Source organism: Schistocerca serialis, chromosome 8, assembly GCF_023864345.2.
Source record: "Schistocerca serialis cubense isolate TAMUIC-IGC-003099 chromosome 8, iqSchSeri2.2, whole genome shotgun sequence".
NCBI lineage: Eukaryota > Metazoa > Arthropoda > Insecta > Orthoptera > Acrididae > Schistocerca > Schistocerca serialis.
The window spans coordinates 287,759,450-287,773,941 of record NC_064645.1 but is presented as its reverse complement, the minus strand read 5'-3'; the positions used below and the strand labels follow the sequence as shown (position 1 = coordinate 287,773,941).

General features: G+C 42.8%; 1 protein-coding gene across 1 annotated transcript in view; it reads left to right on the top strand.

Moving 5' to 3' along the window:
* Window positions 1–14,492, top strand: part of LOC126416747 (guanine nucleotide-binding protein G(s) subunit alpha) — a 373,751-nt gene that overhangs the window by 202,531 nt on the left and 156,728 nt on the right. Inside the window, exons 4-5 of the mRNA XM_050084587.1 lie at window positions 6,862–6,981; window positions 11,249–11,346. Coding sequence (XP_049940544.1) covers window positions 6,862–6,981; window positions 11,249–11,346 — 218 coding nt within the window. The remainder of the gene's footprint in view (window positions 1–6,861; window positions 6,982–11,248; window positions 11,347–14,492) is intronic.

The window sequence follows — 14,492 nt, the reverse complement described above, 5'->3', positions numbered from 1 at the left end:
TTAAAGAAGCAGCTTAGCACTGTTTATTTATTAATTTCACTGTTGTGCTTTATTTTCTTTGGATCGTAAAGATGAGACTGTTAACGCGAAGTACATTTGCAGAATGGCAGAGGGCATTGGTTGTCACTCCGCTGTACAGCACTTCACAGCACTTCGCGTTCGGGCATTAAGCGGGCACAGAGTGAGGAGGAGCGAGTGACAAACAAGCTGTACTTTCAGAAGGTCATAACTGCGTACAGTTGGAGTAATGGCTCGAATTTTCTGGAGGTCTCTGTCGCTGGGGCTGATATCCTGCACGTCTGCTTTTTTCTCCTTAAAGTACAAGGTCGAGTTCTTGAAGTTTCCTTGTTAGCGTTTAACTGTCCCTGTTAATACATATCGATAAAAACGAATGTCGCAGTAATTCGGTACAGTTCTATCGAATGGGCACTCCGCTTTAAAAATCATTTTGTTTTGAAGAACAAATCGACGCTTTCCATCGGCACTGAGCGGCTGATGAAAGGCCAATATTCGTTTGGGCTGACTCAAAGCTACTCATTGCAAAAACGAAATTCCTAATGGCTGTCGAAATACTGGAGAAAATGGACATGAGGACTTTTAGAAGGAACACGCTATATATATTATATATAAGTTGCAGTTTTGGGAGATAAACCTCATGTACTCTATATTTTCATTATCTGTTCATGTTGTGTGCGTACACTGAAACACACAGTTTCATTTGTTGTAGCTGTTATTGTTCTCTTGGATTTGGAGCATTCAAAATGTATGTTGCTACCGCCTGCAAACACGTTTAAAATCCATGCTACTCCCAGAATACGAAAGCATGCGGAGACATTTGTCGGCCAAGGTCCATTCGCAGATTCGAGGCATTAGACTAAAAAAGTTTGGCAGGGAGAAGGGGGGCGTGGCAAATGCTAAAATTGACATCGTGTAGGTTCACCAAAAAGCTACAATACGGGCGAATAAGCGATACTTGCTGTTATGCAATCGAATTGCTGGGATCGTGACTCCACATTAAATACAATCTTCCCTTACGATCGCGAACATAAGGTGAATACCTTCAAGTACTCCGCGGAGAAGGAAACATGTACGTGTGGCGACCCAAGTCGTGTGCGTTCCGCTACCTGCTATTCATAGGTGGCACTTCAAGCAGTGACACGCGCACTCTGGACTACAGATCACGGGTGAGTTCTAGTTCAGTCTGTAAGGAGACGGAGACGGCAGACGTGCTTAGATTTGACGAAGAGCCTGAACCAGTTATTACCCCGCTACCATCCTCTCTTTGGTAGACATTTTCCGCGGAGACAACAGCTTTGCAAGAAGAATAGCGTTCACTTCCGAAGGACGTCATACACACCGTTTTAACAAGCAGCCATATTACTGTACAGTTGCTCGGGGAATCATCTTCGACATTGATAATACCTCTTACAGACTGCTGGCACCGTATCGTTTAAAGGAGGGGTAGAACATAAATTCTTTGTCTGGAACAGTTTTTCTGTTCACCCTGCGTACATTATTTTTGCCGCGTCACTGTTGCACATGTAGCTAAGTTTCATTGTACTCATCACACACCTTGTTGAGTGGTTGTATTTCTCATTTCTCCTTAGTATGCGCTAACATAGTTCCTTTTGCGTCACTCGCAATACAGTTCCAGGTGAATATCTGGCTAGTACCCAAGTCGCGCCTCAGTAAAAAACTTTCCCACACTTTCAGATTAATAACACTACACGGAGATGGTTCAAATGGCTCTGAGCACTATGGGACTTAACTTCTGAGGTCATCAGTCCCCTGGAACTTAGAACCCGTATACCTAACTAATCTAAGGACATCACACACATCCATGCCCGAGGCAGGATTCGAACCTGCGACCGTAGCAGTCGCGCTGTTCCGGACTGAAGCGCCTAGAACCGCTCGGCCACAGAGGCCGGCGTAGAAAGTTGGGATACACATTGTCTCGGCGGGTAACGGGGTGGCGACAGGAAGTGCATCCGGCCACCCTTTAAATTTAACCGTGCCAAATCAATTAATAACCCTGCCGTCCCTGTGCAGAAACCGGACAGAGTCACAAGAAAGAGGAGAGCGAAAGCGAGCCAGACCCTATGTTTCGCTGGTTATGTTGGACGCGTATTTTGCGTGACCATTAAATCAACTTAGTAAAGCCCCATAGTGCCATTAATTTGTTGACATCAGCTACGCCCCGGAAATAGCACTGTAATAAAATAGTCAACATGTGGTACTGTCAGCTGCAATGTTATCAATTCTGACATCTAAAGCCACACGTTTTAACTTTTGCTGATGTACAGAGGGCGTAAATGAAATTTTATCCTAACAAATGCAGTATAGCAGTAAGTTTGAACTAATACAATGGTCAAAAAGAAAACAAAACCAAACTCATAACTCTTGTTTTCCCAAGTTTCATAGTTTACTGCAAATGCTAGACATTCTTGCTTCCACCATCAGTATAAAGTTGACGTAGTAGAAGAAATAAGTGTTGTGACCACAAAAATTCTTGCGTCCAACTCTTCTTAGGTGTTGACGTGTGTCATGTCCAGTGTCGCAAATATGGCGATCTGGGGTTACTCCCGGCGACCACTACGTCCAAACCACAAGCAGCGAACACTTCATTAAAAATATCGCCATGCTCCCAGAGACGAATGCGGCGGAGCTCAATCCTATCGAATCGTCGTCCTTATCCTGTTGAATCCTTGCCCTCCGGCGTATGAGGAGATGAGCTTCTTCTAACATTATGGGCAATTCCAGTTCCAATATTTGTCAGTAACTGTGTCCATTTAACCGGTGTAGTAGAATGAAGGTTCCAATCATCAAGGACTGTTTCCACTTGCTGAACATGTACATGAACGTAATTGGGATTTTCATACGAATTTGTGGGTGCTAAATACTGCTTTCCTGGTAGAAGTAGCCTAAATCGTAATAGTTTGAAATGAGGGAAATTCGCATTGTTAGTCACTGGCACTGCCATAACGCCCAGGTACAAAAATTTGCTCGCCTTGAATAATAAGCTTTTATTTTCTGTACGTACGATTTTCTTTTGCGGCAACCCATACAAGCTGATAGTGGCAACTAGTTCGTGAACCGTTACTATGATACTGGTTAAGGCGTTACTGATCGTCGCTGTCCTGTATCGGCGTTTTTGGGTGCAAAACGTGCCAGCGCATCTCAAGCGATGGCCAAAGCCCATTAGGTGTTCGTTTCTCGCAGCCTACTGTTCGAACAGTGTTCAGCAAGCCACTTCACGCACCAACATCACTACATCCCGCTGCACGAGTAAGCAACCAGTTAGCTGTTTGTGTATCTTGTGGTGACCGCGGCGCTGTAAGACACACGGCAACAAGTGCTGTGGAGCGCAGTCACCACAGCACAACTCAGCAGCAGCTCTGGCTGACAAAACTGTTGTGCTAGAAACACCCAAAAGCGTTCCAGAAAAATTCCCGCACGTCCTTCGCTGTCGTTTTATGGTGCATTTCCGACATAAAGTTGTTTGGAAAATTTTGCTTTATTCGGCGTCTCGTACTTTGCTCTAATGTTAGTTTCATTTTGTATTTGTCCTCTGTGTATGTTGTACATAAGTTGCTTGTTGTACACCCACAAATAGTTAAGATCCTCGCCCAACTAGTTAAGTTTTTACTGTTTAATCTCGCTGTAAATTCAACCTGCATTTGGTTGCACATTCACGTCAGAAGTACTTTTTTCCCCCCTCCATAACGTGACATATGAGATCAGACCATGTTTGCTGCTGTGGTAAACTTAAAACTTTCATTTTTGCCACCAAATTCACACCTGTGAAGATTATTTCTGTTCCAACTTGCGCTAAGATGGTATCGCTATATCTACCGTTGAATTTGTTTTCTGTTAGCTAAGCATGTGACATAATCATAACTTAATAAGCAAATGCAGTTGGGTGAGTAGTTGGCGGACTGTTTTCCAGCATATGTAAATACATTAGGTGTAGCGTTATATTTCTAAAACATGAAATTCTGTGGAAACAGGAACAATATTTTATCGTAAAATAATTTTTATGCCAGGTACAGAAACAATTTTAGAGTGATAATACATGCTCCTACTGTGCAGCACATTGATGTAGTTATTTATTTATTTACTTACTTCGTCATTCGCTCATTCATCCGTAGACAATCTCTCTTGTTGCATACGTAGTCTTAAACACGATATATGCTATACAGTCCGCCTCCGTAACGTAGCGGTAGCATTACCGCCTACTACGCAGGGGCCCCGGGTTCGATTCCCGGCAGAGGACTGGATGTTGTGTGTTCATCATCATTGACTCGCAAATCGCCGATGTGTCGTCACCTAAAAAGGACTTTCAATACGGCGGCCAAACACCCCCCGAATGGGGCCTCCCGGCCAACAATGCCATACGATCATTTCCATTTTATGCTATACACTGCGCCGGCCGGAGTGGCCGAGCGGTTCTAGGCGCTACAGTCTGGAACCGCGCGACCGCTACGGTCGCAGGCTCGAATCCTGCCTCGGGCATGGATATGTGTGATGTCCTTAGGTTAGTTAGGTTTAAGTAGTTCTAAGTCTAGGGGACTGATGACCTCAGATGTTAAGTCTCATAGTGCTCAGAGCCATTTGAACCATTTTTTTGCTATACGCTGCCGAAAAAAGTACACCCTTCTAGAGGTTTCCAGTTCACTCGAGATTTATTTTTTTGTTGCAACAATGCGTATGGACTAAGTAATGACGTTTACAGATAAATAGCAGAAGCGGTTCCGAGGTATCAGCTATCTACCCATGCTGAAACACACATATTAATATGTACTGTAGCCTTCACGGGCGGCGTGCAGGCGCTGACTGTGGCATTAAGTCGATCTTACAGATGGCGAATACTGTCCTGGAATACGTTATGCCACGCCTGTTCACGTAGTTTTGTGAGAATTGTTGACTGAGAGTCACTTCTCATCCAGTAATTTACCACAGGTGCTCGATTGGAGACAATTACGGAGATCGTGCTGGCCAGGGAAGTTGTTGCACCTCTTGCGGAGCATTTTGGGTTCCGCGAGCAGTTTGTGCGGGCGAGCATTATCCTGGTGGAAGAACACGTTACCTTCCTGTTGCAAGAACGGTAAAAGAACGGCTCTAACAATATTCTGCACGTACCGAGTGCTAGTTAGCGTCCCGTCCAGAAACACTATGGTCGTAGCTTACCACGCCCCAGGTCTGGTGCTGGGTCAGTGTGTCGTGGACGAATGCACTTTACGAGAAAGCGTTCACCAGGTCTACGTAGTACGCGCAAACGACCATCACTTGCGTGCAGACACTGTGCTTTCATCACCGAAGACCGTGGCGCGCCATTCTATCTTCCAAGTGATGCTCTGGCGGCGCCAGTCGAGCCGTGCACGTCGATACTGTGGCCTAAGTGGAAGACGGGCTTCAGATGAGCATGCCCGTAGTCTTACTGCTAATAACCGGTTTGCAACAGTTTGTGTTGAGACATTTGGGCTCACAAACCCTCTTATCCGTACTGTGGTAGCTGTAAGATCCGCCGCCACTGCTGCCGTTACAATACAATCCTGGCGGGCGTCTGCGCTGCGTGGACGTCCAGAACCCGATCCACGGTTGTGAAAATATTCACGTGACCACTGATAACAGCATCGTTGCACAACTGTCGCAGGACGTCCAACTCGTGTGGAAATTTTCTGGATGGACCATCCCGCCACCCGGGAGGCCACAATTTGACCCCTTTCAAAGTCGCTCACTTGGCGGTAGGGAACACGAGTGCGTCTCCGTGGCATGCGTGCCTGCTTGCTTCACCACATTTGAGCCTTCTGGCTGTGATCATTCTCTAGTAAAACACAGACATAGATGGCGCTCTGGTTGCTATGCCACTATGATGTATGTTGGTGGGTGACGTGGAAACCATTAACAGTACCGGGTGATCAAAAAGTCAATATAAATTTGAAAACTTAATAAACCACGGAATAATGTAGATAGAGAGGTAAAAATTGACACACATGCTTGGAATGACATGGGGTTTTATTAGAACCAAAAAAATTCACAAAATGTCCGATAGATGCGCGTCGTTTGGTGGTGATCGTGTGCTCATCCGCCACTTTCGTCATGCTTGGCCTCCCAGGTCCCCAGACCTCAGTCCGTGCGATTATTGGCGTTGGGCTTACCTGAAGTCGCAAGTGTATCGTGATCGACCGACATCTCTAAGGATGCTGAAAGACAACATCCGACGCCAGTGCTGTTAACAACATTATTCCTCGACTACAGCTATTATTGAGGAATGATGGTGGAAATATTGAGCATTTCCTGTAAAGAACATCATCTTTGTTTTGTCTTACTTTGTTATGCTAATTATTGCTATTCTGATCAGATAAAGCGCCATCTGTCGGAAATTTTTTGAACTTTTGTATTTTTTTGGTTCTAATAAAACCCCATGTCATTCCAAGCATGTGTGTCAATTTGTACCTCCCTATCTACATTATTCCGTGATTTATTCAGTTTTCAAATTTATACTGACTTTCTGATCATCCGGTACATCTACTATCCCCCAAGTGGCGTACGCCGTCATAGGATCAACATCGACGTCTTTCCAGGAGTGCTATTTTCTTCCAGAACTGTGTTTATATGTACAATATTATGAAAACATATACTTGAGAAGTATACATAAAAAATCCAAGATTTCACCAACATACCCTAAGTAAGATAAAACCACAGTTAAAACACACGTAGATGTCCACACCAATCCCCTCAGTGGTTAGCCATATTACACAAAATTGGAAAAAATAATGTAGCATAATGACTGAATCACAATCGACCACATTGTATTTTTACCGCTCAGAAATTGTCATTTTACTATCTGGTGTGTTGCAGACCATAACCGGCGCGATGAGCACGCTGACGCCGCCCATCCAGCTCGAGAATCCCTCCAACCAGCACCGGGTCGACTACATCCAGGACGTCGCCTCGCAGCATGACTTCGACTACCCGCCGGTGTGTACAATTCCCTTTATACCAGCAGAGAGAGAGAGAGAGAGAGCTGCGTGCAACATCAACAAAAGTAAATCGAGGCCCTTCGAATGTAGTAGAGTTAAATCAGGCGATGCTGAGAGAATTAGATGGAAAAATGGGACACCTACAGTAGTGGAGCAGTTTTGCTATTTGGGCAACAGAATAAATGACGATGGTCAAAGTAGAGACGATATAAAATGCAGTCTAGCAAAGACAACAAACGTGACCGAAAAATTAGTTAACGTATAATACAAATTTAAGTATTAGGAAGTCTTTTTTGGAAGTATTTGCCTAGTGGGTAGCCTTGTAAAGAAGTGAAACATCGCAGAACTTATTTGAGATGAAGGGGTTTATACAAGAGTAGCGTGGAGAGCTGCATCAGTCGGTCTTCGGACTGAAGGTGAATTCTGCTGTTACTACTACTACTACTACTACTACTACTACTTACTACTGCCACGGCCATTGGTGTACTACCATTAATTATGCAGCACAAACAAAACTAAAAAGTTGACTTCACTAAAGGACTCGGTAATTCACAAAGAAAAACAAGGGATCACGTCCAGTTCATAACAGGAAACAATAATTACTGTGTAGCGACATTTGCAAATTTGTGTATGACGGACTCGAATCAAGGCTCCACACTGCGAGCAGCCGCCTTAGCCATTAGCTTTTCAGGCTTGAATCAGACTTTCGTGGCACTGGCGTGTTTATTCATTAGAAGGAAACATAGTATGAAATATACGTCTGGTCAAATGTGACTAGCTCAGAAATACTTGGGCTTAATATTACCACGAATCTACACGTAATACAGACCGTGAAAGCTTTCCTGCGAAATACTTTAAAAATAGTCCTGCAAAAGGAGTCCTCATTTCTTCTGTTTTGTTGAGGCAATGAAGCTACTCGCATTTCGTAATTGCAGCTTGGCGTGGTAAGTGTTCCAACATCTTCAAATATTATGATGTTAGTTGCAGTCCGATAAAAATTACTTGACAGTTGGCACTACATGTCTTGTAGTTGGTTTCCTCCAATCAGAGCGCTCAACGTCACGCCCGAACGATTCGGCGTTCCCAACAGTCACAACAATTAGTTCACTTCCAATTCCTTGTCGGGCTTTCTTTCTTAATGTGGTTGGCTCTTGAATGCTGGGTCTGGCCCTTTCATTTCGTATTGCGTAACACATGATTACACACACACACACACACACACACACACACACACACGGTAACGAAATGTTCGCGTTTCATACACAGCACTGCCCAAACACTACTATCATTCCTCTGTGAAGTCGCGGTTCAGCGTCATTTATACAGTTACAATCAATCACAGAGATTGGCTTGCATTAGATAACCTTCGCACGACTTTGCGTGAAGCCAAACTTTTTAAGGCTGTCAATTAATCGTTGCGACGGAGACACCATAGTCGTAAATATAACAACTTCCTGAAGTGCAATGGCGCGGTGTAGTGGTTTGCGTACAAACTTAACGAGTGGAAGTGGGAGGTTCAAATGTCGTCAAATGCAGCAAAACTTTTATTTTTTTGGACCTAATCAGAAGACTTTGATTATTATTTTTATTCAGTTAATTGGTCTAAATGTAATTTTTTATTTCTAATACTTTGCTGCCTCATTGTATTGACTTTCTTAATTGCTCTCATTTTTCTTCCTATCATTCTTTTTTGTTTGGTATCTGTTTGTGTTCCCTATAATTTGCCAAACAGGACTGCTCATAGGTTTGTAACAGAATCGCGTGTAGCCCCAGTCATGAGGATACTTTCAGGTAACGAATGACAGCGAGAAATTACGATTTACGTTTACCGCTAAACCAGAAATTTTTCTGTGGAAGAGAGCTATACAAACAAACGTATTATGAATTTTTTTCTCTCTCGTTTGCTCATAGACGCTAGCCTTAAACGCCATGCACAGAAGATCGTGATTTTAGTTCTGCCGCAGGGGCTTGTTGACCGCTGTTTTCTCAGATACATTGTACGTCACGAGATTATGATTAGGTTAGGACATGGGCCTAAATTCAAGCTACGAAACCCGTCGGCGGCCGCTTCTAACATTGCTCTGCGTTAAATACTAACGGCATTTGTGAACTAACGGCGGCGCGTTTGTCTGTAGCGATGTGGCAACATTCCAGCAACAAGTGTTAGACGTCAATTATCAAATAATTTTAATCGGACTATAGTTATTTGCGTGGATCATAACTGCGATCAGTGAATTGGAACGTATCTTGGAAGTATGGCGACGAGTAAATAGTCAAAGATTTTTGTGGCTGAACACGCATTCCTTTTGTGTGCCACACTAAGGTGAAGGAGTAAGTTACTTTCACATCTAGTATTATATTCTCGAAAGTCACTGTTATTTTCGATCTGTGATTGATTGTTGACAACAGAGGTCGTCGTTGTTGTATTCAGTCCATTTTCGATCTGTGATTGATTGTTGACAACAGAGGTCGTCGTTGTTGTATTCAGTCCGAAGACAGGTTCTATCCATCTCGTCACACTAGTCCATCCGTTAAGTCTTTTCATCACAGCATCCATTTAATGTGTTACGATAGTCAAACCATGCTGTCCCCTCTACATTTTTGCCCCCCCCCCCCCCCCTAATGGCTCAAGACTCAATATGTCTCCTATGAACTGATCTTCCTATTTTGATTCAGTGCCTCTTCTTAGTTACTCGATCTACCCATTTAAAAAACTACTGTTCTCTTCCCGTCTTACTGTTTATCGCTTCCGTTTCACTTCCGTAGGAATCTACAGTCAAACAAATACCTTCAAGGAAGATTTTGCTTTCTTTGTTATTTGCAGTTCGCATTTTATTTCTTCACATTGTAAGTTATTTTATCCAAACAGCAAAGCTCAATTACTACTTTTAGTGCCTCATTTCGTAATCTAATTTGGTAAGCATTGCCTAATTCTATTCGACTATTTCCTAGTACTGTGGTTTTACTTTCGTCGATGTTCGTCTTATAACCTCATTTCAGGACATTGTCTGTGCTATGCAACTGACTTCGAAGTCCTTTGCTGTCTATGACAGAAAAGTGTGTCTTTGGCAATCCTTGAAGTCCGTATTTATTCCCCTTTAATCTCCTCCTAAATTTCTCCACGATTCCCTTTAATGCTACTGAGCAAGGTGGCAGTGATGCCGAAATGGTCCCTTTGAAAAGGTCATGACAAATTTACTTCACCATCCTGTAGTAATCTGAGCTTGCCCTCTGTCTCTAATGACCTTGCTGTCGACGGTCCGTTAAAACTTAACCTTCCTTGTTTTTTCCTGGTTGCTCAATGGACAGATAAAGTAATATTAGGGAGAGGCTACAACCCTGCCTTATTCCCTTGTGAATCGCTGCCTTCTTTTGAAGTCTATCAAATCATATAACTACAGTCTGGTTTCTGTATTAGTTGTGGATTTTCTTTCGCTCCCTGTGCTTTACTCGGGCTGCCTTCAGAATTTCAAACAGTATGTTCCAGTCAGCATTGTGAAACATTATAACAGAGTAAATGTAAGGGGTGCCCGTTGTTAGGATTCCCAAAAATTTAAAGAGCTGTTGTGGAAGATTTGGAGTGAACGCCACATTTTGTCCTTATTTCATGCATCTGTGCAGTGAATACTTTTTCTCTCACTGAAGAGGGCGCAGAATACGATGCCATAAGAAATTAGCGAGGGAAAATAGGAAAAATTAGCCAACTTTTTGACATTTTCTTTTCCAAAGCCTGCTAGTAAAACACACAGATGGCGCTCTGGTGCAAAAGTACAGGGCTTAGATATTTCAAAAGATTTGTAACACTAACCATGCAGTTCAGGTTTTTGCCAATATAAACACTCAAGTATTAAGAATTTTTTAAATTATGTATTAATCTTTGCTTATGCATTCTTTCTAGTTGTATAATCAAGTCTTGTACAGTACAGAATTGCACGAGTTGTGATGAATATGTGTGAAAGGAATTTGTTGCAAAGGACGGGATATCCAGTTTTCCCATTCAGAGATCACAGTTGTTGATATAGCTGTCTATTAATGAGTAATTGCGTATTGATTCAGGGAATATTTATTATGTGTAGACTACTGGTAAAATTAAGTGCGTGTGTGTGTGTGAGAGAGAGAGAGAGAGAGAGAGAGAGAGAGAGAGAGAGAGAGAGTAGCTGAATTTTTACAGTTATTTCCTTTCTTTGTTTCATTCCAGTGAAATACTGTCTCAGATATATAGCTTCAGGCAACATTATATCGAAATCACTATCTGTTGTGTGCAGGAGTTTTACGAGCACACGGAGATCCTATGGAAGGACCGGGGAGTACAGGCGTGTTACGAGCGCTCCAACGAGTACCAGCTGATCGACTGCGCCAAGTAGTGAGTACCTCATTTCTGTGCTTTCTTTTATAGCAGTAAGGTGGAGCTCTGTACTGGCATCACAGTGTGCTGTGGAGACTAGAGATGAAACTTGAGTTCATGGAAGTAGCGTAATGCATGTGTAGTTAAGGTCTTGGTACAAAAGTAGGCTATTCAGGTAACTGAAATTACTGCAATTTTGCGGAGCTTATTTTGACAAGACCAATGGAGTAGTTTGGCAAGATGGTTGCAGACACTGGATCCTTATCTGTAACAATACTCAAGCTTAATTTCGACCAATCTGATTTGGACATGAGGTGGTTTCCCTCACTCACACCGCGATATGCGGAATTAATATTAAAATATTGTTATATTTTTTACCTTCGCTGTATTATGATCACATTTATTTCACACCATCTGCTGATTTTGATAATGTGCCATTTCCAAACGCTTACACACAACCTTGTAATTTTATCTCATGTGGGGAGGGGGGGGGGGGAGAGGGGCAGCCCGTGTATGTTTGTCATTTAAATGTGTAACTGCTGACATAACAACCTCGAATAAGAACATTCTACACTCGTCCACGATTTGAATACTACTATTGCAGTAGTGGCATTGGTATATAAACATAAAAACTCAAAATAATCACACAGAACAATACGCTCCATAAGTTCGGTGTACATTCGGTACACTCAGACAGGGTGACAGTACGAAATTGAGGATATGAGTGAGTGCTTGGAAATGGCACATCGAGGAAATCAGCTGATCGTTTGATATAAATATGATCATAATACAGCCATTGTGTAAAAGAAGCAAACCATTTGTCTGGATTTGCACTTGCCCATAGATGTGAATTGGCAACTGACAAAAAATTATGTACGAATTATCAGATGTTGCTCCTCTGATGTCCATCTACTCCCATGGTAAAAAGATTGAATACATTTGACCCCAATGAACCAGTGATGATGGTGTAACTACCCTGACACTAAAAATGGCTACAGTGGGTAACGTTAACTGTGTTGAACGCGCTCGTGGCGCTTCCGGTATTCTTCCCTGTTTACCTCAATAATATATCATTCCCAGCCACACTGCATACTTTTGCTCTTGGCTGTTACAAGTGCAAGATTCTGTATACAGTGGGTTTGGGCATTGTCCGCCCTGAAGCTGATGTGTTGGTATTTTGCCAGCCCATCTGAAGTGGATTTTAGTCAGACCCAAACAGGTACACTTGCGGTTTTGCGAAACCGAGGTGGTGGTTTGCACAATCAATAGCCCTCCTGTAAGTAGGAGCCATGTGCTTTCTGGAGAGGAGGTGGTGATTCGTGAGTTCACAGGATAGTGATAGACAGTGATCCACAAAATCAAGCCGCCAGTAAGAATTACAAAATCCAATACCCCAGCAAGGAGGGGGATTGCTGAGAAGCTTTTCCGGTTTTATAGGAAAGTATGCACACATGTGTGGCAGTAAGAGACTACTTCTATCAGGTCCTGAAGTGATAAGCTAGCGGTAAATGGTATATTGTGGAAGAGACGGACTTGGCTACGTGTAATTACACCAGTAAACAGTATTTATTTCCATGGATCTGAGATGTTGATTTTGGACCTGTTACCCACTTTATCATTGTGGAGGTTATCAGCTTCATTTGAAAGGTAGTGATTATCAGCTAAATTCTAAGGGAACCAGTCAGAACAGTGTGTTATCGATTAATGTTGTGCATTTTCCACTCTACTGGTCTGGGCTAGTAGTCTCGCTGAGAAAATTAGATCACTACGGGGCATGTATCATTGGTACTGGAATAGTGACAGTTGTAACGCAGTCTTGCAGGTCAAAACGAGGCTGGTGGCTCCATGTTGAGACAGTTTTTTGAAGTCAGTAGTGTTGAAAATTAATTTGGATCCACGAACAAATTCTTCCTTGTTAATAAACAAAGCGGTCCATCCCATAATTTGCCTCAGATGCTGCCTTACCACATGCATGCAGACTCTGGTTTCGGATATGTGCGAGACCTCGTGCAATGTCAAGAAGCTCAGAGCATCAGACGAAGGAACCTTCACTTTGTTCATACTGCCTGAGTAATGAGGTAGGTACCAGAATGAATTTTTCTCTCTGCAGCGGAGTGTGCACTGATACGGAGCTTCCTGGAAGCCAGACTAAGACTCAAACTCGGAACCTTTGCATTTCATGGGCAAGTGTTCTACCGGCTGAGCTACCCGAGCACGACTCGCGGCCCACCCTTAGAGCTTTGGAAGAAAGGAGATGAGGTACTGGCAGAACTGAAGCTGTGAGGACAGGTCATGAGTCGTACTTGGGTAGCTCAGCTGGTGGAGCACCTGCCCGTGAAATGCGAGGGTCCTCAGAGTCTTTGGTCCAGCACACAGTTTTAATCTGCCAGGGTGGTTTCTTATGGGGGTTGTGACTTGCCAGCAGCTTGAATTTTAGAGCAGAGCCTCTTCTTCTGGAAGTTATTACCCACAAAAAGCCTTCTGGGCTCTCAACCACACTGTAATGCTGGGGTACGTGCGTCCTAAGTGTCCAGGCTGTCACTAATGGCCCGGAACAATGGTAGAGACAAATACAGGAGCTATTTCTGCACATTATTGATGAATACACAAATACAGGAGCTATTTCTGCTAGATTGTTGACTAATATTGCTTCACGCAGCAAATATCGTAAATCTTTTCGTGCGAATTGTGTAATGTAGACTAATATACAACTGAGTTCACTACAGGATTTCACTGTTAGGAATAAATATTCTATAACAAAATAAAGTTTCACATTGTATAGAATTTTACCTGTTGCCTCCACTTAGACTTGTCAAAATGTGGAAGGATTTTTGTTCCATCACAAAAAGAGTTCAGATCTCAGTCGATGTGTTGTCCGTAAGAGAATATTACAATTAACAACTATTGAAGATATGTAAATTATGAATTAAAAAATATTGGCCTCCTTGTTGATATCTCAGATAGCGTGTTGTACACTTTTAATGATTCTATCAACATTTTTGACTGGTTATTACAGTGGCAATTGTAAAAATGTTACTGAATAGATGTATTAGTTCTCCGATCAGTAGCACAGCATGTGTTCCCTTTCTTGACATGCACCTTTCAGGTTGCACACATTGTGCTAGATTGGAATTTCCACTCTGTACTGATAAAACCGTGTCCGA